The 25,964-nt window shown below is 42.4% G+C and overlaps 1 protein-coding gene across 1 annotated transcript; it reads left to right on the forward strand.

Moving 5' to 3' along the window:
- The first annotated feature begins 17,079 nt into the window (after positions 1–17,079).
- ccnb3 (cyclin B3) lies at positions 17,080–25,413 on the forward strand. The gene is made up of 12 exons (XM_083936712.1): positions 17,080–17,200; positions 17,443–17,585; positions 17,791–17,874; positions 19,811–19,923; positions 20,044–20,197; positions 20,285–20,383; positions 20,481–20,573; positions 20,813–20,950; positions 22,032–22,187; positions 22,300–22,449; positions 24,604–24,734; positions 24,834–25,413. Exons 2-12 carry the CDS (start codon positions 17,502–17,504, stop codon positions 24,901–24,903), a joined length of 1,272 nt encoding a protein of 423 aa, XP_083792838.1. The 5' UTR covers positions 17,080–17,200; positions 17,443–17,501; the 3' UTR covers positions 24,904–25,413.
- The last annotated feature ends 551 nt before the right edge of the window (positions 25,414–25,964 follow it).

The following is a 25,964-nucleotide window of genomic DNA, read 5'->3' on the forward strand; positions in this document are numbered from 1 at the left end:
AGTGATGTGATGTTGGCAAAGAAACGGTTCTTTTGAAACGGCTCTCATGGTGCGATCGAAGGGAACCAGGTTGTACTGTGCCCAAATTACACCGCCTCCTCTAGATCGACAGCTTGCACGAACCTCCTCCTGTAAACACACCAAACATGCTTATAATGACACTTTTATCCAACATACGTGACAGGCAAGCGTGCATACAATATTCATTATTGACATTTACGGATAAATAACCCTAACTCCTTAAAAAAGTACCTCAAAGAGAACTGCTCTAGGGTAGGAACAGACCCATGGGATTCAGCTCCGATCAAAGAGTCTTAATTCCCATCACTGGTTTCCATGTTTACCGTCGTTACATATGATGTCAGTTAACGAGGACCACCACAGTCTCCCATAAACACCCAACACCTTTCCATTCAGCCGTAAGCCGAGTTCTGTTGGGTCAGATTTTAGTTTGTTGATTGATTCACATTTTTAAAAACACACAGGAAATAAATATTTCTTGCTGTAGCACCCTTGGCCCATCCTCAAGGCACCCACTTTATGAACCACCGGGCCAAACAGCCTTTCCTTTGTTTCCCTTACATCACCACAAACAGCCGAAGAGTGCTCAGAGTGTGCGCAGCAGTCAGAGCTGTTCATCAAACCATGGTCCATGAGAGGACTTTTCTTCTGTACAGACTTCCCTGTTAGAAAGGATCAGATTCAAGACTGAGACGATGAGAAAACCAAGTCCAATTAATCAGAATAAGTGACACTTGATCGGTTTAAAACTTCTCTTTCTCTGAACCTGAGCCCACTTACCTTGAAAATCTCAAACCCTTTTTGATCCATTAAAGCTGTTGTCGTCCAGAATAATGGTCCTAGGCATACATCGATAAATTCCACCTGGGGCCGGCACCAGATATGAAAACCATCTGTTCCACCGACTGGGACTTGACGTGCCCCTGCTCATAATTCAGATCTTTGGGACCAGAAAGGTGGATGCAGTGGAGATGGGATTACATTTGGAGTGGAATAAGAATCAAGGTAGAATGACACCTGGAGAGAGCGGACCTCCCTCGAGGCCAAACGCCCTACCTCGTATTGTTAACAAACATAATCCGTATATCTACCACAGGATTGGGATCCATTCAAAAATTCTTCTTCTTCGTTGGCCTATGCTTTACCCCACCACCAAGGTTCATGATAATCAGACAATTAGTTTTTCCGTAGCTGAACCGCAAAACTTCCCTAGTGGAGGTAAAAACAGTTAAATCCACAGCAGGTGGAAGGAGAGTCAAATACTTTCCACTTGACAATATTTGGGGTTTGAAGTCAACTCCTTGAGGGCAGATTCTGCCACAACTGTGGAAGCTCTTTGTCTTGATGGTATTAACACCTCGAGGTCATAGCGCGCCAAATCTGTGACTTGCTGAGTTTACAAGATAATGATACTTAGCACCTGCGCTGATGCCTCAGGCCAAATGCTTGCATGTACAAGTATCCCAGGGAAGTAATTATTGTATTTGGTAATAAAGTGGTGAGGGCTTTTTTTCTCAGAGAAGAAACTGTTTCCTCACTTTTGTTAGAGAGAAGTTGACCACATGCAACATCCTCTGGGAAGACCTCCAAAACAGAGATGCCAATGCCAGAAAGGAGTTTTTCTGATTTAAATTTGGACTCCTTAAAATATTCATCTATTTAATTGTCTTTAAAGTTCCAATCTTAGTTAAAACAATGGTGACTGATCATATGACCCACTAATATGACATTTCTGTTCCCAACAGGATGAGTTCTAACGACTTTGGTGATGTTCTTATGCTCTCTCATCTAGCACCATCATCAGATCAAAAATCCAACTAGTCTAAAACTGAGGTCAATGACCAAATTTCCATCAGCCTCGGCTGTACTTTGTGTGCAGTGCTAATTAGCATGCTAACACAGTCTTTCCCAAAGTGAGGGTTTGGACCCAAAATAGGTCACAGACCCATTTTTATTGTGGTGCCAATCAGCAGAGGAATAATGCTTTGATATCTGAATTAATTTTCCTAATTAAAGTAGAAGAAGAGCGTTCTCTTTTGGTTCACTGGTCTGTTCAGCTCAGATGCTGTGTGGACGACTGTTTAACCCCCATTTCTCTGTCTTTCTCATGACCCTTGACCTGAAAAACGCTCTCTGGCTGAGCTCATGTTGAGAGTGTCTATCGACCGTTTGAGTTAATGTTGTATTTTTGTAAGTCCGGGTCCCGGGGAGAAGCCAAATTTCTCTTTTGGGTCTTGAGCTGAAAACAGTTAGTGGACTCTTGCCAACACTAAATTAGGACGGTAAAACTGATAAATATGGCTACTGCGAGCACACTGACTGCTTAGCTACTGTACGAATGCTACACATTCTGTAAAAGAACATATAATGATTCTTCTTTACTATCAGGGACCAAGGTAGAGAAATAAAGCACAGCCTCCTGTGGCTCATTCCTTAAATAAGACCTCTGCAGATGAGTTTATCCCGCCTCGGTCAGATTTATGAATTTAGAGCAAGTAGCCAATGGTAGCCTCATAAAATAGTCTGTCTGTTTCTTTGGCTCTTTTAATATGTATGAATATTTGGGCAACAACATATGTTTTTTTTCTGGCAGTATCTCCCTAAATATTCAAAACTGGAAGCTGCAATTGGACATGTTGGTAGAAGGCACAAGAGTACGGCAAGTTCAAAGATTGGCTCCATTTTTCCCAGACAGGTCGAAGCATTGTAGCTACAGGCCAATTTGTTTACTGCTACTCTGAGATCCCATCAATCACATAGTATCTCTTAAATGTTAAAACTCAGTGAACATCAATCTAACCCAGAGGCTATTCGTCAATCAAACTCATCTGAAAAAGTGATTGGAAACAAATGTTTTGAACCCAAAACTTTGTGTTGGCATGAAAAAGTACACATTCGCATGCCTGTGCGATCATGGCGCAGCACTGAGAGGCAGTCAGAGAATATACAGTGGTGAAAAATGGCCACAGACACCAGCAGCCCTTCAGTGATGCAAGAAATACTTCAATCCTCTGAGGGAACATTGTGAAAGTAAATGTCCTGCCATCAAAATGTGTTTGGTCTTTTTTTGGAGTGGAAAAATTCTTTAAAGCAGCTTGAATCAACATTTTTATTGTAGCAATGGATCAACAAAAAGGTTCACCTTAGCTCTTGGGATCAATTTTTAGCACTTTATGATGTTTAGTTTTTTGGTCCATAACTTTATCCCCAGGCCAGCACCAAGGCAGACTAGTTCATTCAATTCAATTCAATTCAATTCAGTTCAATCTAGTTTTTTGGTCCCCAGGCCCCTTTGTCCCCAGGCCAGCACCAAACAGCAGGCAGACTAGCCTCCTCTGTACCTCAGGTCTCGCTGCCCGGCCATGTCTCTGTAGTGACAGCTAGTGTTTGTGTAGGTGTGAGTGTGTGTGTCAGTGTGGCTGTGTGTGTTTGTGTGAATGTATGAATGAACATATATATATATATTTGTGTGGGTCTCTGTGCATGAAGGGTTGGGTTCTTTAAACTTTCTTCTCCTGATTTTATTTGATGTTTCTCTTTTTCTGTACTTCTCTGTGAGGCACTTTGCGATACGTTTCTATATGAAAAGCGCCGTATAAATAAAGGTTGATTTGATTTGATTTGATTAGTTAACTAGCCAACGTAGTGTAGCATTTAGCCGCTAAAGAGCCAGATATTCCCTCAGGAGTTGGTTGAGACCAAAACAAAGCAACAAGAAGCAGCACTTTTAGGAAATGCTAATATTGCTTTGTGTCATTATGCTAACAGCTTCACTTACAACACACAAAGTGGCCAAAAAACAAACAGATGAATGCATGAAGAATAAAACAAAGAGCTAATGAAAAGCTAAATCGTCATCAGACAAAACGCTACCCAAAAGGACCGTTTACATGCATGCAACCAATACTACTTGGACCAGTTGCAATATTTTGCAAACATGCATCCATGAATGAAAAGTTCGCTTCATATTTGGTGTTTATTTTCGAGGTTGAAGATAATGTTAGCATGTTAGCAGCTAACGGGGCTAGCTTCCATATAGACGGTGTTTTCAGCTGCTGAGGTCACTGATTCCGTATATGGTAACAACAATACTCCTTACTTCCTGTTTACGTGAATTTACCGTGCAGCGCGTTTGCAAAGGCAACACAAAGACGCAAATAGACGTCGACTTGTGTCTAAGCAAAACAAATTCCGCGACTTGAATATGCGAAATTTGTATCTTTGCGTGACGCTGTGGTGCAAAATCCTATTATCGGTACATGCCGTGAATAAGCATGTTGTTTGGATGCAGTCCCAGTTTTTGCTCCTATAAGATTGTATTTGTGCACCATAATTGAGTGAAAACTAAAAATGACTTTTAACTCGTGCAAACTGTAAAAAGAAAAGGTGTAATATCCAAATCCAAACGTGTACGGTGTAAATTTAGATATACGCTTTACTGTTTCCTGTGCATGAAAGGTGAATGCATACATCGAAGGGGCTCCTGGCAAATCTGGAAAACAGTTTCCCAGCTGTTGTGTTGTCCTGGAAAATGATTTAAACATTCTCCAATATTCTTTGAGCTGAGAATGAACTTCATGCCTATTTGGTGATGAGTCATGTTTAGGATCATATTAACGTTCAAATGGTAACGTTTAAGCTTATGGACAAGCATACTGTATTTTGAAGATGTTGTTGAGGAGGTTCAGGATCATCTAGTAAGGATGAACCCTGGGTGACTCCCTAGGGAGGTGTTCCAGGCACGTCCAGCTGGGAGGAGGCCTCGGGGAAGACCCAGGACCAGGTGGAGAGATTAGATCTCCACACTGGCCTGGGAACGCCTCAGGATCCCCCAGTTAGAGCTGGTTAATGTGGCCCGGGAAAGGGAAGTTTGGGGTCCCCTGCTAAAGCTGCTGCCCCCGCGACCCGACCCCGGATAAGAGGCTGAAGATGAGATGAGATGAGATGTTCTGTTGTGTAAAAGTGCTGTTGTTTGGGGGTAAACTGCCATTTTATCCAAGTGAAACTACTTTAAACTAAATGTTTTTCGGTGCTAAATTAGGTGTTATTGAATAGTTGCATAGATTTGTGTCTTCGCAGATGGCTGATCCTGCATTTAAGGCAACAGCTCCAGCCAAAACACACTGCTGCCGAACGGCGCGCATAAAAAGAAAGCTAGATTTTACTTTTACTGTTTTAGTAAGGCCTTAGCTACAGAGAAAGTCCTGGAAAAGTCCTGGAAAATGAAAAGAGTGGGAACCCTGACTAAAGCAGACAAAGAGATAAAGTACGGCTGACATTTATTTCCCGTTATAGTCTATAGAAACCCTTCTGCTATACATCCTCTGTGTGTCATCACGCCTCCTCCCTCAGTATCCCTCTCTTTCTGGCAGGCAACCACCTGACAACACAACAAGCATTTCTCCAGATGTGTGTGTGTGTGTGTGTGTGTGTGTATATCCCCTCTGACTCCGCAGCTGTCCACCCAGCCCTGCAGCTTATCTGGGTGCACGTGTGTGACTGCGTGCATGTGTGTGTGCGTCAGCCAGTTAGTGTCCTGTGGGGAGAAAAAATAATGGTGATCAGCGGTGGGAGTTAGAAGTTCAGACTGCAGCATTCCATGACATATTATGTATCACACACTGCAGCCAGGTCAGTGTGTGTGTGTGTGTGTGTGTGTGTGTGTGTGTGTGTGTGTGTGTGTGTGTGTGTGTGTGTGTGTGTGTGTGTGTGTGTGTGTGTGTGTGTGTGTGTGTGTGTGTGTGTGTGTGTGTGCATTTAGCTCCATAAATCTTTAAAAACTAACAAGGCAAAAAGGTTAAAACCATGCAAAGGCACATTTGTGGTGGATCACATTTTTTTAATATTGAATTTTTGAAGATTGATTTTTTTATCCTTGAATTTTTTTACATAGATTTAATGTTGGATTTTTTTTATTTTCATTTTTTAGACTTGAATTATTTAGCGTTGATTTTCTTTAACTTGAATTCTTTAACCTGGAATTTTTTTTACAATTAATGTTTTTTAAATTTGCATTTTTTGGCCTTTGAATTTTTTAACCTTAATTTTTGGATGATTGAAAAATAAATTGTTAAATTCAGAGTCAAAGCATTCAAATATATAATTTCAATGCATAAATATTCCGCTGGGAGGAGGCCTCGGGGAAGACCCAGGACCAGGTGGAGAGATTAGATCTCCACACTGGCCTGGGAACGCCTCAGGATCCCCCAGTTAGAGCTGGTTAATGTGGTCCGGGAAAGGGAAGTTTGGGGTCCCCTGCTAAAGCTGCTGCCCCCGCGACCCGACCCTGGATAAGAGGCTGAAGATGAGATGAAGATTTTGAATTTCAAAATCCGGTGACACAGGTTTACTTCCATACCCCCTGCATTGTTTACAGACCTCCTCCAATCAGAGTCAAGTTTTAAACCTTGTTGACACGTTTATATGGTGTTTTTATGTCGTATGATGAGTAAAAATGGGCCGTAAACACAACAACTGAGCATTTACGCCTTGAAACTGCAGTGCACCAAGTGACACGCTTCTATATTCCCATTAGCACTGAACACCAAATACAGCTGAGGACGATGAGAATGTCGTTAGCTTTGCAGGCATTTAGTCAGAAACCATCAATTTTTGATCCGCTTATGGAGCTGGATGCAAAGTCACCGACGTTATTACACATCATAAATGTCTGCGTCAGATTTACCAAGGCACTCCACCCTAGAGTCGTTGAGACATTTCACTTAAGAAACCACAAATGTGAACCTCGCGGTGGTTCTGGAGGAAAAGTTAAAGGGTCGCCAACGGCGGTGGGATTCATCGTCTCGGGACTTTGAATGTTTACATCAAATTTTTATGGATTTCCATTCAAAAGGATATGAGACGTTTTCAGTAAGGACCCAATTATCGGACCGTTCTTAGTCCATCATCGTAAATCTAAATGGAATGGGGCCTTTACGTGTTATTAATGCGTGCTGAAACTTCTTGCTGGTAATTTTCTGTCCCACCCAGATTAAGTTGTCAACGATAACACACACACACACACACACACACAGGCCTCCGCTGATGATACACTCTGATGTCGAAACACTAGTTTGCACCATTAAGGGCTGAAAATGAGTCAACGTGCTCCATTCCTCTCTTGTTTATGTGCACCTCCTGACCTACTCTTTTTTCCTCCCGCTCGTCCCATCTGTGTTGGCAAGTGATGGAAAAAAGTGTTGTTCATGCACACTTAAACGCGAGAGAGCCAATATTATTATCTGTGTTAACCCAGATTGTAAACACATTGTCTTCCATCTAAGTAGTGTGTGTGTGTGTGTGTGTGTGTGTGCAATAACGGATGACTAAGAACAATAAAAGGCTTTATTCAAAACTCCTTGTTCCTGGTGCCCTGAAGCCTTTCTTTCATTGAATTTGGCTTTCTCCGATTGTTATTTCAGTGGCAAACTTTAAGTGAATAAAAAAAAGAAAAGGGAGGAAAGTAAAAGGTCTTTTTTATTCTTCCGCAGGATCACGCCGCTGTTTTTGGTTAGGCACCATGGCCCCCGTCTTCTCCGGGATCTGACTTGAGTGAGTAAGTGAATATGAAAATGAGTTTCTTTGGAGCCAGACTTCCAATCCCCAAATGCCACTATTCAGCTCAGTCCAGGGGACGATGAATGAATCACTGCATCTTGAGAGATTTTTTTCACGGCTATTACAAGGGGAAATAACCCGGTGACTTCCCAGCAGTGCACTCGGTTATAAAGCGGTGTAGGGCACCAAATCCTTGTGGTGGGATAAAAGTTCGTCAGCCATTTACAATGCTATTGAATCCTTTTTATGACATTCTTATAAAGGTGATAGGGTGTAAGGTTTCACTCAGAGGAGCACATAGGTGAAGCGAATATCCAGAAATACAGTCTTCATTTTTACCAATATGGGTATTGATTATTAAAGCAAAATCAAGACAACAATGCACAAACAAAGCTTCAACAATCTGATGTATATTTATAGAATAATATCTTTTTTTTTACCCAAAATGGAAAAGTGATTCAATTCCAGTTGTAGTCAATCACGTTCACTTCACTGGCCTTCACTGCTTAAGGTGCTCATTGCTCCTGTGATGCCATCTACAGGTCATTTATGGTTATTGCAGTTGGATTCCAGTCAAAATTACATTCAAAGCCATTAGTTTTCCTGCCAATATACTTTTTTTTAAACCCACCTTGGACTAAAACCATTACCACAGGTTCACTGTTCAACATTCACAGGATATGGGTTTTCATTAAAAGTGCCAGATTTCGTTTTAACTTCGAGTGAACCATCTTTTTGTTGGATCACTGGTCTGCTGCAATAAATAGGTAATAATTCGGAATACAATTTTCATCTGGACGAGCTTGAACTGAACTTTATCGGGCGATAAACTGTCAAATATCTGCGTGTGATTACAGTGAAGCACATTTAAGTGAGAATGTCAGCCTGGAGGAGTTTATTTTGACATTTCAGTCATCACAAATATGCTTTATCCCATTAAGATACTACACAAGCATTTTAGCTTCATCAAGGGAGGAGGTGATGATGGTTTCAGCCAGTTGGTGGGCTAATAGGTGAAGATCTCTATCGTTGGCTACCTGCTCTCTGTTTTTATCATTTAAGACCCAGTCAATGATGTCACTTGAAAGAGCCTCCGCAAACGCCTCCGTCTTGGCTCCGTGGTGAGGTCCCACTTTGAAATAGTCTCGTGCCAAATCATGTGTGGACAACGAGTGCATCAGATGCTCCATGAACTCCGACCGGGGTTCGTTGTCAGCTTTGTACGAGTCGTCCTCTTTGTCCTTGGGTGTTGACGGAGGTGGTGAAGGCAGGAAAACCTTCGCCAAGCCTCCTTTTAGCTTCCTGGCGAAACTGTTTCTGCTCCTCTCGAGCTCAGGGAGGAGAGGCGTGGTTGGCGGGGCATCGGGATAGTCGAGAGACCCCACAACCGGGAGCCCGGACTGGGACAGAGGCGGGTGACAGGGCTGGGTGTCTTTGGAGGTCTTGACTTCTTTGCCTAGATCCATCCCTGCTGATCTTTCACTGTCAGATTCATCCGCAGAAAGCAGATTTCTAGCCTTTCCAACAGACTCCATCTTAACCCCAGCTGAACTTGGACCCTCAAGATGATCCTTAAAACTTTGACTTCTACACGCTTCCCTAAGAGCAATCTGTACCACTTCTGAGGCTATCTCTTCAGCTAACATCTCTTCGTCTTGATTAAATCTAGACGCCTGGCAGTCTACCTCAGGTTCCACCATTTCCATTTGGCTTATAAGTGACTGGATTATGTTCTCTGCCATATTTTGGGCGAACTCCTCAAGAACCCCAACGTTGAAGTGGCTTCTCTTGAGGCCTTCCGGTGTGGGCTCTGGCACCCTGGGATCTTCACTCAGTTCCTGCATTGGCTCCTGTGAAGATTAAAGCAATCATTTTGGTAAAAGTGAAGGAAATATTGCCTTTCCTGGAGCCTCCTTCTTTGCAACAAGAATATGGTCAAGGCCAGTACCAGGCACCAGCACAGAAAAGAGTCCAAAGATGGTTTGAACCGCTGCCTTGTTCCTATAATTAGTTCTTTTTTGTATTTTTATTAGAACGTTTCTTGCCAACATTCTGTTAAAGCCCAGAAGGACATAAATATTTCCCCTTCATGGTGCAACATTTCCCTTTTTATCCCTGCTCAACAACTATTCCTACATTCCTCGCCTGTTTAGCATTAGAGAATACATAGATAAGCTACAAACGCAAGGAATGTCGCTGTAAAGAAACAGCAAAGGAGAAAGTAATCATAACTGATGTAGAAAAAATAGGGGGAGAAAACACAGGCACAGCAGAACAGAAAGTACCCTCCGAAGCTTCAGATGGAAAGTAAGATTGAGGCCTCGACCACAGCCTGTCACCACATGAGCTGTCAGCCAGCTAGGATGTGACACGCAGGAAGTGCTCGGTATTAGATTCGCACACAAAACCGTACTGTTGCATCCACAGCAGCAACAGTAAACTCTTTTTGTATCGAGTAGGCTATTTGATATGACATAACATAGAAACTCATACTTCATTGCTCTCCAGGGCACGATTCACAAAGCTATATTTTACTGCTGTTTGAGTTCTTTTGAATAAAGTCCAGAAATAATGATTCAACATGTTGTATATTCTCTTCTTTGCCTCCTTGCTGGGAGTTGGATGAGAAGATCGATACCACTCTCCGGCCTTTGCGGTTAATATGACTAGCTTAGCATAGCACACTGAATGGAAACTGGGGGGGGGGGGGTGGGGGGGACTGGTTTCAGTAAAAAGAGAAAGGTTGTAGCAAAGTAAGATGTAGTTTAATTTACTGCATTGTAGTTCAACTTCTGCTAGCTTACAAGTTAAAGCACAGCTACATTTGGCTAACGTAAAAGGGGGTCATCCCTATGTTCCCTGGTCGCATAAGCCTATGCCTTTATTGATTTAATTCAGCATTTTGTTATGGTGAGGGGGATTGTCAGCCTATTTGCCGGGGAATTCGGCACTGCTTGTGGATAAAACAACAGACTGGGAATCATAGGACCTTTATTGGGAAAAGCAGGGAACATCTGTCCTTTTTTTTTCAAAAAAACAAAACAGGGTCCTATGTTCTCCGGTCACATACAAAGCAGTGAACATAGGCCCCGGGGAACATAGGTAAACTCCCAGTAATAGATGTTAGCACTACCTAATAACATTTCTAATGTTGACCTTTTTGTCTTCAAGGTTGCTCAAGTTGCAAAACTATGTCTAGCCAACAGACTAATGCATTAATGTCCTCGAATATATTTATTTAAACTACTGAAGTGCACACCCTCAGATTTGCTTAAAGACAGTTTTCTCAACTTTAGACATTGATATATGGCCGTTGCTAAACAGATTTTTATGTCCCCCTCTATTCGTCTTTTATAATTTGAACTGTGAGAATAGCCCTTAAAAATATCTCACACTGAGGACCCTGTGAACACTTAAATAACAGGTGCTAAGTATCCTGATGTCGATGAGCCGAACTGTGAGAAAGTAATTTGAAACTGAACTTAATGCCCATAAAAGCTTCCTTATCTTCTTTGGTTCTATTACAACAACTGTACAACTATCATTACTGCTGTTAACGGACTTGGAAGTACAGTATTTGATGGATATATGATATAAATTGAAAAACAGTACTTATCAAATCAGGTTGAGAACAGTTTTCTGGATGTACTCCATGTAACGGAGTCTCAGAGTTTCTATTTCCTCTCTATGCTCCTTCTTGGTGCAGCCTAAAGCCAAAGATATTTTGAGCGATACCAGAGGCCTAACTTTACCAAACGACTGTGGTCTCATGGTGTCCGTGATACGAACTTTACACCGTGTGTCACATTATTATCCTGCCATTACTCACACCGTGGACCACAGCCCAGTTGAATGTGGATAGAGCACAGAGAGGACAAGATAGAGAATGGAGTGCAGATGTGGAACAAATTACAGCTCAAACAAAGAATTTTTTTTTCTTGGCAGTCTGACCTCGACATCCTGATGGGCAAACTCTTGAGATGGGGATGCTACCGGGCGTCCTTTTGTTACAACCCTGTTTAAACAAAGTCTTCATCTCCATGCTGCTCACTGAAACCAGCACAAAGACCCTCTGTTTGTAATGCAATGCCTCTGTTGACCTGACTATGAAAATCTGGGTTTCTTCCAAACTAATTTTCATTGTTTTTATGTAAAAGAGAGAGCTCTCTTTAAGGGAGTGTTTAAAGCTTTAGAAACCACATTTGCTGATAAATTACCAAATCACACTGTTTTGTCTTTTGCTTCCAATGTTTCAAGTTAACCTTTGTTAGCCCAAGAAAAACTGTACAGATAAGACCTGAGATTGAGCACAATAAGTAGATAAAACAAGAAAATATTTCAGTATTCCGCCCAAAAGGAGGCAAATAAACTTTCTTTACTTGTTAAAACTTTAAGATGTCTTAAGTATCGCAGGTGAAAAGGGCAACTCCTGATTAACTGAGAAACTTGGCAAAGTGCAGATTGCATCTTGAGAGGCCGTTGAAGCCAAAAGTTACATAAATGTGCCACTTAACAATAAAACAGGAGTAGATACAGGAAACACCAGGCGGGCTATGCTGCCTGAAGACCAACTTACCAGTTAGAAACGAGGGGGATTGTTCGCTGTTTGGTGTCTCTGGTGCAAATGAGTTTACACGGAAATGATTTGACAAATGAGTCCCCAGGTTTCACCCACTTCCTGTGTATGTATGGGAGAGAGAGAGAGACTGTGTGTGAGTGTTGCAGAAATGTACCTCACTGACAACGTGGATAAATGACAAATGCATCGCAGTGTATGTACATCGTAATGCATTAGGTTTATAGAAGATCCTTCAGGGTCAGGGTCAGGTCTAGATGGTAACGCTAGATTTGTGAAAAGTCAGGAGACAATCTATACTTGCTATACATGCTATACTTAGACATTGACCTTGTTAGAAGATCAATGTCTAACCTCAACCATCTACCTTTAACCATTCAAGGCCAATGTCTAACCTCAACCATCTAACTTTAACCATTCAAGATCAATGCCCAACCTCAACCATCTAACGTTAACCATTCAAGGTCAATGTCTAACCTCAACCATCTTGGTTTCCATCTGGACAGGACCCCATTTGATTATTTTACTTTGTTCTTGAGATCAAAGTGAAGAAAAGATGATCACGAGATGAAGAAGAGGAGATCAACGGCTGAGGTAAGGAACTGATTCAGACCAGGAAGTATTGAACTGCTGTTCTTTTACTCCAGTTTGATGCACCACAGCCCGACAGTCGCACAAACTGATCATGTGCGTTTAATTTTCTGCCATGCATTACGTCCAAAACCCCACCCAACACAGATTTCATAATCCGAATTTTTAAAGCTATTCTTCGCAGCCCTGATGAAGACACGAGCAATCTGGACAGAAAACGCTCTCGTGTGAAAGTCTTTTTGTCTTGGATGACGATAACAGGGAGGGGAGATGAAATAAAAGCAGCGTTGTGAGATGATATCCCTCTGTGGACTTCATTAGACGCCAGATTGCACTGCGTGAACTGCAGGCCTTGAAGTGGCATCATTAAGAGTATCCCGTTCAAATGAAGTGAATGTGGGCTGAACAAATGGGTCGGGTCTAGGGACTTGTTTGGTTTTTGGTCGAACCTGTTCAACCTGAACCTGTGAAAAATAAGGGACTTTTGTTCATTTTGGAGTTTAATGAAACTCGATAGTGCGTTTAAAAGGCACGGTCAGAGATGACATAGCTGTATGTGGCATTAATAGTCGTGCTCTTCAGGGTCAGAAGAGGATAACAATGAATTCATCGATGGTTGGCTGCCAATGTCCATCATGGAGCTGCCCTCCGGGTGCACCAATGTGATGTTATGACCCTCTATTATCCAAACTGTTGCTGCAGTTACTGTGTTGTTTGACCACAATAGTCCCACTGCGTGCCGTTTCTGCTCCAATTCAGGAAATACTTATCAGTGTGTCAGTGAGCTCATTGCTCAACATGATCATTTATATAGATTTTAGGGGCCGTTTCGGTCTCGTTTGACTCCCTCAAGGGGGGATTATTAGGCTACATACCAGGCCGGCATTACTCAAGCACGTAAGAAACAATTCTGCATTTTTGTGAGGACTTTATGCCGCATTCATGTCATGTCTCATATATCTTCACTATGAGAGGGGAGAACGGTTCATATCAAACCATCAGTGCTAACTAAAATAGGACGCCGACTGTGGAATTCACAAATAATCACAAGATGGGTATGAGTGTATTTAAATCCTGTATTGTGGAGGTTGTTAATGCAAATTAGCAAATGTCACCATGCAGCAATAAGAAATAAAGAGTACAACAGTAATGCAATCAAGTTAAATGAGATATAATTTTGTAAAAACTGCTTTGGGAAAATCTTGCCCAAAGGTTAATTTACTAGCTCTTTTGCAGTTTCATGGTCTTTAGATGTAATCGTTCGACTCATGAGTCATGACTGATGAATATCATGTTTTAAATAGCGGTAAACCCCCACATTTTTGCGCTCAAGGCAGTATAAGACCTTAAGTTTAGATACAATCATTTCAGTTATTTTTCAAATTAATGATATTGGCAAATGGACCGAACCTTTTATGGTTTCTTTTGAATTACTAAATACCTTTCTATCCGGCTCTTAAGTCTGATGTAACACCCTTTCAAAATACGATTTCCGGGTCCAAACGCTCCGTTGAAACAAAACAGACACAACGGCCTAACATGTGAACAGTTACGATCACCTCTTTCATCAGTTAAACATCTTTCTCATCGATAACAAAGAGGTAAAATGGCGATTACGTTGTTTTTTAAAACCTACGATCTGTTCAAACAACGGGGAACACGGCACCCCGGCGTTGTAGAAATACACGAAGTTCAGACCCCGAAAGCCTTTTTTGAAAGGGTGTTAGGTCACGTCTTAAAAGCCGGATAATCTATGACATGATCCATTGCCATGCTCTAATTGGAGTATGATTTCTTGATTTTGTATGTAATTGATGTTTGTTTTTCGTCCCATTTTTAAAAAAATGAAATCTTGTTAATTTCTTTGTTAAATGTTTTGTCTTATTGTGCTCGTTTCGTTGGCGTTGAGGACCCCCATAAAAACAAGACAGTACATATTAAGTCGTTGTTCTCAATAAGGAGTTTCCAACTTAATGGAAATTGGATATGGGTCTACATCATACTGTAGGTCTATGAGTATTTCCAATTAGGCTGAAAGCAGCATTAACAGAGTGTGTATTGTGTGTCCGCACCTGTGCAGATTGAATAGACTTCATGCATAGTAAATGTTTTATGCAGTATGTAATATATTCTGTGTACATAGGCTACATTCATTCATCTCCCCCTGGTCGGGGAAGGAACAGTGGCGACACTGTGTCCTGAGAAAATGTCACTTTCTATCACTTTATATCATCACTGCATCACTTTATATCACTTTATATCATCACTGCATCACTTTATATCATCACTGCATCACTTTATATCATCACTGCATCACTTTATATCATCACTGCATCACTTTATATCATCACTGCATCACTTTATACCACTTTATATCACTTTATATCATCACTGCATCACTTTATATCACTTTATATCATCACTGCATCACTTTATATCATCACTGCATCACTTTATATCACTTTATATCATCACTGCATCACTTTATATCATCACTGCATCACTTTATATCACTTTATATCATCACTGCATCACTTTATATAATCACTGCATCACTTTATATCACTTTATATCATCACTGCATCACTTTATATCATTACTGCATCACTTTATATCACTTTATATCACTTTATATCATCACTGCATCACTTTATATCATTACTGCATCACTTTATATCACTTTATATCATCACTGCATCACTTTATATCATCACTGCATCCCTTTATATCACTTTACATCAACACTGCATCACTTTATATAACTTTATATCATCACTGCATCACTTTATATCATCACTGCATCACTTTATATCATCACTGCATCACTTTATATCACTTTATATCATCACTGCATCACTTTATATCATCACTGCATCACTTTATATCATCACTGCATCACTTTATATCATCACTGCATCACTTTATATCATCACTGCATCACTTTATATCATCACTGCATCACTTTATATCACTTTATATCATCACTACATCACTTTATATCACTTTATATCATCACTGCATCACTTTATATCATCACTGCATCACTTTATATCATCACTGCATCACTTCATATCATCACTGCATCACTTTATATCATCACTGCATCACTTTATATCATCACTGCATCACTTTATATCATCACTGCATCACTTTATATCATCACTGCATCACTTCATATCATCACTGCATCACTTTATATCATCACTGCATCACTTTATATCATCACTGCATCACTTTATTTAGTCTTACTGTAACTAAGTTTAGTAAGAAATGCTGCACACTGTATACATACACTATGTATATATTGGATTCTATTTATGTTATGTACAAAGTGTTTATTTGCTGACCCACTACTGCTGTTCCAAAATAATTTCCCAGTCTGGGATCATTATAGTAATTCTATTCTATTCTACACTTTTAACACTGTTATCACTGATCGCTCCTTATCACTTATTTAGTTTGTACTTATTTTATTTCAACTTGCTGCTAAACTGCACGTTGCGTATTGTTGTATATTGTATAAACCTACATTTAACCACAATGTCTGTTGCACTCTGTCACACTTAGTTATTGTTTGATTTATTTGATGTTAGCTTTATTTTGATTTGATTTATGTTTATTGTCACTCTGATCCTTTCACACCTTTGTATTGAAACTGATGCACAATCATTTCCCTCAGGATAAATAAATAAAGCTTCTTGAATCTTGAATGGTTATGAATATGCATAAATAGTCTAAATAAAGGTACAGAACCTGTAAACAAGCATGTAAATATAGGTATGAGTGTGGAGGGATATGTGTGTGTGTGTGTGTGTGTGTGTGTGTTTGATCCTATGCACTAACATAATCCATGTCACGTGTGTGTCACTCCTGGAATAATTCAAATGTTTTTAGGGTCAAAGAGGAAAACGTGAGTAAAAGCCTTGCCGTTTAAACTGCTGCTGGTTGTTACAATGTTTGAAATTCATACACGCTCCTCCTCCAGGGTGCGTTGGGTTTACGTCCAATGAATCCAGCCGGGCGGGGTTTAATTATAAATTCGCCTTATTTTAATTTAATGTATTTTTTTTAATTAATTAATTCAAAATGTCTCAATTAAATAATATATCAAAATTAAAATAAGTAACAATAAAAAAAAAAATCGTATTTAATTAGTTATATACCGCTACTGCTGTGTTGAAAAATACACCGGGCGGAGCCGTTGCTATGAAACGAACGCACCTTGGCAACGGCATCCCTAGCGACGCCCTGATTGGTCCACGCGGCTTCGATTCCAGCCAATCAGAGCGAAGCGCAGCAGATTTGTATTCGTAGCTGAGACACTTTTGTTTGAACTCTCGTCCGCGACGCAGCGCATCAAACCTGGACGTTTACAGCTGTTCAACGAGCTGAGTGCGGTGTTTATCGGTCCTGAACAACGCTACGGAATCAAACCCACGGACTTTAGAAAACACGGTAAGTTAAACTATAGTTTGGACGGTTTTTAACTTGATATGTGAACACGGGACGGCTTCACGTGTCGAATCCCCACCCGGAAAACACAAAGATGCAGAAGCCGTGTTTGGGCACTTACTCGCTTTTGCGTCTTGATATCTGCAGCTAGTTTAAAACTGTTGGACCTTGAACGCCTCTGCAACACGCGCCTTTTAAAAAAATATATATATGTAAAAATGAACCCGCCGTTTTTCTGTTTGTAGCATATCAAAGTGCACCCGCTGCAGAGTTTGATTTCGGGGGATAAAGGAGCCAAACAGCCATGCCTCTACCCAGGGGGAAGAAAGCCACAGTCACCGCCGGGAGCAAGATCCCCAAGCCCAATGCAACAACCAGTGAGAACCAGGTAAAAGATGCCTTCACGGTCGGTGAAATAACTCGCATGTTTGCAGAGGAGATGCTGTAAACAAAGCGGACATGTTTCATGAAGCCCAGGGGCAACGCTGGGAAGGAACAGCAAGACTTTGAATGCAAATATCTTTTCTTTTTGTAGTCTTAAGCATGCAAACACGTGTTATGTGAGTGATTTAAAGTGTGTTTTTCTGTTGCAGGAGGAAGGCCCACAGGTGAAGAGGTCCTCCTCCCCTCCCCGTGGAGCCCCCAAGAAGAGGACTGCCTTCATCGACATCACCAATGTAAGTCTGCTCTCACAGCCTTGTGCTTTTGTTAGAGTGACGTGAACAGGGTTCAAATTCAGGGGGGAAGTAAACATTAGAGGATGCACTTTGCTTCAATGAGCCCTTTAAAACAGCCTGGTGTGCAGAGGAGACATTTTGCACTAAAACCCAAACATGTGAGTTTTCTTCCTGTGGGAACCTCCCTCCATTAATTACAGCTCAATGTTCTCTGACTGAGATCGGTTAAACATGATCACAACGTGTGGATTATATTGAGGCGGTTCGGGATCATCTAGTGAAGAAGAAGCAGAATTACTTTATTTATCCCGTAACGGGGAAATTTTTTCACTCTTATTATTAATCATGTTACACACACATGCCCGAAATACACACAGGCACAGACAGGACCTATACATGCAATTAAGGAGAGATATTAGAGCGAGGGGGCTGCCCAGGAGATGAACTGGCACCTCTCCAGCCACCAGTCCACGCTCCATACATGGTCCACACGACCCTACGGTTCCCAGCCAAGTCACCTATGGACTGAGCTACTGCCGCCCCTAAGGATAAGGATGCCCCTGGGCGCCTCCCTAGGGAGGTGTTCGAGGCACGTCCAGGTGGAGAGATTAGATCTCCACACTGGCCTGGGAATGCCTCGGGATCCCCCAGTTAGAGCTGGTTAATGTGGCCCGGGAAAGGGAAGTTTGGGGTCCCCTGCTGGAGCTGCTGCCCCCGAGACTTGACCCCGGAGAAGAGGCTGAAGATGTGATGTCGTCCTCGGCTGCGTGTTGAGGCAGCACAGGTCGATGAAAGCGTTTGTCGGCCTGGTGCAAACATTTCCTCCTATTTTAGTCGTCTTGCTCCTTATTTTAAAGCCTTTCTACATTGAGTTTTCTATGGTTATGACCATAAATAATAGACTGGTTCGTTACATTAAAGTATTTCTGATTTATAAATGTCATTTTATATTTGTTTTACACAGAAAAGGGCTTTTAATTGTTAAATGCTTACATGTGACATAATCTACATGTTTACACTTAAACTGTTGTGAAAGTGCCGTTATGTCAAAAGATCATTTCCCCAACAAAGTCAAAATTCAATTAATCAAGTTTTAAACTCGTCAACATGTCTGTGTGTTTTATATCTAAATCTAAATTCCCGGGTTCAGACAGCCTGGGTCTCTTACGTCACACACGGAAGGAACCAAACCAGTCGTCCTGTGGCTCGGTTGTTCCGTAGCGTAACCACGGCAGCAAGTTGTAGTCGGGGACGTAGAATTTCTCAACAAGGAAGAAGAGTGCAAAGGAGCCTGGAGGAGGACTTTGAGTTGTGTGTGTGTGTGTGAGTGACGCGCTTCACCCCTGGTTGTTGGTGTGAAGGTGTCACTGCGGTGTGAATGGATGCGCCCTGCTTCCTCACCAGCCTGTGAAACGAGCGCCATGTCGGCGTGTTTGGCACCACGTCGCTGGTTTCACAGCAGCAGTTTTGGCGCCTGTGACGAGTTGAGACACACGTCAGTTTTCTACCTTTTTTTTAAAACTGGTTTTATTAGTTTAGTTTAGTTTCTGTAGTTTATTGACTTGGCTCTTCTTTTAAAGTGTCTTTTAGTTTGGATTCTTTTCTTTTCATCGGCGCCCACATGCCCTTTTTTCTTATTTCCTTTTTTATTTATGTATTTTTTTATTTTAAATCACTTTAACTCCTTGTTAAAATACAGGACTTTTACCTAAAACAGCTGGTTTTAAGTTGCTTCCCTTTATTCTCACAATCTGGGTCGTAACAGACGGTTTTTCCACACACAAAAAATTGACCCTGATCCGAAATATCATCACGTATGAATGATGATAATTCGTAAAACAAGATTTAGGACTTTGCCATCTCGTCCCCCTCACTTCCAACTACTAAATGTTTATTATTGTGGAAATCTAAATTGGGTGAATGTCACCGTTTACAGGCTCATAAGGTCCAGATCAGCCTTCCAGGGAAGAGGAAGAACGCGGCGAAGAAGCAGGCGACGAAAACGAGCTCCACCTCGGTGTCTGCGAAGAATCAAGCCAACCTCAAAAAGTAATGCTCTTTACCTTCTTTATAGATTCCAATTGTTGCTCTTTCTCTCCTCCGCAGCAGATGTTTCTTTTTTATTGTCTTTTTTGTGTGTTTAATTTGCATCCTCGCTCCTTTCTGCAGGTCTTTGTCGGAGAGCTCGGAGGGAGGGACGCCCGTCCTTAAGGACGAGAGCGATACAGAGGAGGAGAGGGACGCCGCAGCTCCGGTAGACGAGCCGGCGGCTGCTGCGCCCCCCGCTGCCCGTGATGTTCTGGCACACCTTCAGAAACAACAAGTAAGTGAATGTCCAGACTGTAGAAACGTCCCTCTCTAGATCTCGGTGGTCTCCTCGTGTTTACTCGTGTCTCCTCCGCCCCCGTAGATCCCGCAGGAGTTTGACATCGACTCGGAGAACTCTGAGGACTGTTACTTGTGTCCGGAGTACGCAAAGGACATCTTTGACTACCTCAAACAGAGAGAGGTGAGCCGAGAGTTGACCAAACCGTAAGAGGAGTTTGAACCACGTAGCTGAATGCGTTTTCATCCCGTCTCTCTGCTGTTTTCCTCTCGTCTCGCAGGAGAAGTTCGTCCTCTGTAACTACATGCCCAAGCAGCCCAGTCTCAACCCAGAGATGAGGGCCATCCTGATCGACTGGCTGGTGGAAGTACAGGCAAGTTGTTCTTCTGGCAGCCTGTTGTGTGCGTGCGTGCGTGTGTGACATATACATGTATTTGCGTAGTGAGTGAGGTCATCTTTTTTGTAAGTTAAGAGTAAAGTCGTTGCTTATTTAAACTCCAGAAATGAAATAAGATGGAAACAAAGTTGAGTATGTTTGTTGCCAGCTAAAAGCTCACCCTGCTCCTCCAGCATGCTGACTGAATTCAGTTTATTTCTTTTTTTGTTGTTCAGGAGAACTTCGAGCTGTACCACGAGACCCTGTACCTGGCTGTGAAGATAACGGACCACTACCTCGCCCAGACGCCGGTCCACCGGGAGCTGCTGCAGCTCGTCGGCTCCACCACCATGCTCATAGCCTCCAAATTTGAGGTAAACTCGCACGGATGGAACTAAAGGCTGACGAGTCGAAAAAATATAAATCCTGTTTTCTTTTGGGGGCGGTGGTTGGATTTGGTTCTTTTGGCTCTGGCTTTGTTAAAGTTCTCACAGCACGGTCCTGACGTTTTGCTCATTCAGCAAACATGAGCTGAGACAGCAGAACATGACCCGACTTATCCTCTTAACCCTCGTATTGTCTTCACTTTTGGGGCCCTCTGGTGAAATTTGGGTGTTTTTTAAAAACAAGTCTGAAATTAAGTTTTAGTTCATAAACCATTAACATATGTTTTTTAACTCAATTTCAAACTATAGACACAACATATATGTTTAAGAAGTGCAATCAGTCTCTACCACAACATGGTTAACAAAGGAAGTGTGGTGGTGGACACATGACAGAGGGTAAAGAGTTAGGGACAGTGAAAGCAAACGGCTTCTCTACATTATAATAATGTAGCATTACAGTTTTTCTGTGCATGAGGTCAAACTGACCTAAGACCATATAAAGCAGGGATGGGGAATTCTCCTCCTGGAGGGCCGCTGACCTGCACGTTTTAGGTTTCTCCCCGCTCAAACACACCTGAGTCTAACAATTATCAAACTGTGACGAGCATCAGCTGCTTGATAACGAGCAAATCATTAGAATCAGGTGTGCATCAGGTGTGTTGGAGCAGGGAGAAACCTAAAACACGCAGGGCAGTGGCCCTCCAGGACCGGAGCCGCCCACCCCTGATGTAAAGGATGTAAATGTGTGGGGTATAGTAGCATGGGTGCTACTGTTTTTGTTTGTTTGTACATGTTTATCACATAAAATAAGCTGTGGCCATTGAGTTTTCAGATAGAAAAATGTATACGGAAAGCTTGTAGCAGGTTTTTAGGGGTGAGGATGGGAACCGGAAGATTAATTTGCTGTATTACGTCTCATACGTTGTAGCAGTTCCTTTGGTTGATTCCATTTGTTTCACAGATTTTGTGCTAACTTTAACACATTTTTACGACTCCAACTGATAAAAATGGTCAAAAATCCCTCCAATACCACATTAAGACACCATGTTTTGTTTTGGCGGTCCTGCAGGAGCGCAGTCCACCCTGTGTCGACGACTTTCTTTATATCTGCGACGACGCGTACAAGAGGGAGGAGCTCATCTCCATGGAGGCCAACATCCTGCAGGCGCTGTCCTTCGACATCAGCATCCCCATCCCCTATCGCTTCCTCAGACGCTACGCCAAGGTGCATGAAGCTGACACTCTGCTGGTTTTTCCTTTTTAAAATCCAGTGGCCTTTCACAGTCTCTCTGAGCTCTGCCTTGGCTCACCTGCCTGTGTCCTTGTGCTCTCTGCAGTGTGTGAGTGCGGGCATGGACACGCTGACTCTGGCCCGATACTTCTGCGAGCTGAGCCTCATGGAGATGGAGTTGGTGGCCGAGAGAGGCTCGCTGCTCGCCTCAGCCTGCCTGCTGTTGGCGCTGGTCACCAAAGACCTGGGAGGATGGGTAGGTTCTCCTTCAACACGTCTTTATGCTGCAGCTAATAGACATTCACCTCCCCGTTAAGATGTTTTCTGCCAAAGTTGGCGTCAACCTTGTTTGATGTCAAGATCAGTTTTCCTGTTTTAAACCATAAGAAACATCAGAAATGTCAGTCACAACTTGCCTTATTGCACCTGAGGTGGGGTTTTAATGTTAGTCCGGTGTCTATGACTTTGTCAGGAGGTCATACGTAAAAACTGCCTCAATGTTTGGAATCAGGTGCGGACGCTGTGTCTGAAGTTTCCTCTCCTCACATGTAGCGCACAACAGGAGGTTGTCTGTTCTCACTCGCTGGTAATGCTCCGTTTGTTGTAGGCGAAGGTGGCGCCTGGGTAGAGTGTGCAGGAGGCAGGACGTGATTACACTGAGGTCAATTAGACTGTTTGTAATTTGGTCATAAACAATAGAGTCTGCCGCTGTTCCTTGACTTTGGCGGACCACTTCGTCGTTGGTCCTTGCACACAGATGTTCCCGATTCTCGTCCTCCCTCCGGTTAGACATTAATGTTGTAGCCCGGCATCACCGGACTAATTGTGTATCAGTCCGGCCCGCTCCTCATTTTATTTTTGATTTCCAGGGTGCGTTATTAACAGTGTCTAGTTTGACTGTTTGTTCCATGCGCCTGGAAAAACTGCGCTGAACAGACCAGCAGACTGGACATTGACACTGTCCGACGTCGTCTTAACGCGCCCCACATGAGAAACGCTTGTGATCGTTCCGCACAATGTCAAGATCTGCCAGAAGAAATTAAACATGGATTTCCAGGCTATTTTCATTGTGTTCTTGGTGTAAATGGCGCTTCTTCTTCACCCCTTTGGTTGTTTTCCTCCCGTTTTGTGGCAGCCGCATGATAGAAATGCATCAACACGCCCACCAGCCGCTCTATTCCCACCTGGGCTCAATCTGACATCATACACACTTGGTACTCTGGAGCTGGTGGGGGTGAAGTCGGTTTGATGTCCGGTCCAACTGATTCGGACACTTGCGTTCTCACAAAGCTCCTCCGGGTGACGTCCCGATAATTCCAGCTTTGTTGTGTATGTTTGAAAGGGGCGTACAACTTTCCTTCCAGCATGGCTTCATCACCACAAACGGGAATGCTGGAAAGCTGCTTGATCTGTTGTCGTTTGCCTAATATTTGCTTTCGTATCAGTGTGGTAGAAACCCAAACCCGGGGCACCAAAGGAACTTAACTTAACTTGGGCCCTGTGACCGTGTTCGTTTGCTGTGCAAGTGAAATACTTCCTGCTGTCCAACTCATCGACTAGGATGGATTTTCAGAACAGACTGCTGCTCCGTCTACAAATCCTTCCTCCTTTTTCAATTTAAATGCAAATAGTTTTCCCATGCATGTGTGAGTTATTACAGCAGCAGTAGTGGTGCATTTCATTCTTGTTCCTGGGCTCAAACTTAGAAATCACAATGTTTATGTAACATACTGAAAACAGCAGAGTAATGCAACAAGTTTGTGCTGTATTTGTGTAGCTTTTTAAGATTCAACGTGGCGACAGTTTTGCATATAAGGGCGCACTCACACTGTCCATCCGTACGCTCCCCGAGCACATTTCACGGCTAAAGTCTAGTTTGTTTCACCCGTGTGAGACCGGCCACGGCCCGTTTGGGAGAGGTGGGCTTTAGTAAAGCCTGTTGCACATGCAGGAGCGTGCGCAGGTGTACGAGGCCTACGGCGGCTCTGAGGTCATTTCCTGTGCGCCTGTGAGGACATAGAAAAAAGGGGGGGGCCATGCGCGGACATATAAAACAATGGCGGCGAAAGGTTCACGTTGGTGTGATGCGGAGGTGGAGTGTTTACTGCAGATTTGGTCGATGAAAAGATTCAAAAACAGTCGACAAGACGCACAAAAACTCCGAGGTCTATGGAAAGATTTGTACACAAAGCCACGCATAGCGATGACGTCATTAATGCGTGTGACGTGTTACGGCGTGATGACGTATAGGCAGCAAGAAGCATTCGCCAAGGCCCAGGTAGTGTGAGTACAAACAGGCCTGGGCCGCGGGGGGAGACGGAGGGGGTGACAAGTACCCTAAAGCACAGGACAGACAGACAGACGGACAGTGGGAGTGCGCCCTAAATGTGTCTCTCTGTCGTTTCCGCAGAGTCCCATCCTCCAGTTCCACTCCGGCTATCAGACGTCCGATTTGGCGCCCGTCGTCAGAAAGCTCTACGAGATGCTTTTAGCTCCTCCCGATGACAAACTGAGAGCCATCAGGAACAAATACTCCCACAAGTAAGTCCATAGACGAAGTTTTAACGTGGATGACACGCACGCAGCTTAACATCTGCTACATTTCAGAGCATTAATCAATTCTGTTGATTTTTCTTTCAGGGTGTTTTTTGAAGTTGCATCCCTGCCGCTGGTCAGCGTCGACGTTTTGGACCAAGTCTTATCTCAGTGAGATATAAAAAAGAAAAATCCCTCAAACGTGTACATAATCTGTTAATATGTTTTAATATTTATACGTGTCGTTTAGCCTGTCGTCTTCTACAATATTGGAAATAAACCTTTAATTCCAGGTTGTGATGGAAAAGAGTTTTAATGTGGGCATTTGTTTATGAAGTTTTGCCAGTTTATTATGTTACGGTTGTTAATAATAATTGTTTTTATAGCGTTGCAGACGTTTAACTCTCTTTGGCATTCATTTTTATAACTGAAGAGGATAAAAAAGGAAAATCTTAATTCAATAGTCATTCTTCAGCCTCTTCTTTGCGTGTATAACTGAAGTTTCCCTGTTGAATTATGCAACCCACCAGTGTTTTATAGGTATTCATGCTGTTGACGTTAGCAGGTGTGCATGTGTGTATTTCTATGTGTTGTACAGTGTCTATCATGTTAATATCACTATGCTAATTATTTGTATAAAAGATGACCTGGATGATGCTGTGCTATTTTTTTAAATGGCTCTTAAGCGTACCCTCAAAATAAAGATGTTTTTTTTTATGTTCGATAAAATGGCTGAATCTTTCATTCACTTTAATCTCCATGAATGATGTCAGGAGCATTTTCCACAGCTCATATATGCAGGATGTGAGTGTGTTGAACGGCCACCAGAGGTCAGTAACGCACCACTGTGAGTCCTCCCCGGGTTAGATGGTTCCCCGGGCTCAGATGCTCCTCTGCAGGTGTCTCTCTAGATTATTATTCTGCAGCCGTGTTGATGGTGATTCTACCACCTGATGTACATGTTATTTTCAACAGAATCTGGTGTTTCAATGTAAACCACATGTCACCGTAGTTGTTTTGCCTCTATGGTAGTTTTGTCTTTTGTAGTTGTTGGTTGTTTGGTGTCTCTTTGTGGTGGGTTTGTCATTTTATAGTTGTTTTGTGTCTTTATGGTAGTCTTATGTCTCTTTGTAGTCTTGTGTCTCTAGTTGTTTTGCATAATTTTGTAGTTGTTTGTCTCTTTATGGTAGTCTTATGTCTGTGTAGTTGTCTCTTTGTAGTTGTTTTGTGTCTCTT

Source organism: Echiichthys vipera (assembly GCF_963691815.1).
Source record: "Echiichthys vipera genome assembly, chromosome: 22".
NCBI lineage: Eukaryota > Metazoa > Chordata > Actinopteri > Perciformes > Trachinidae > Echiichthys > Echiichthys vipera.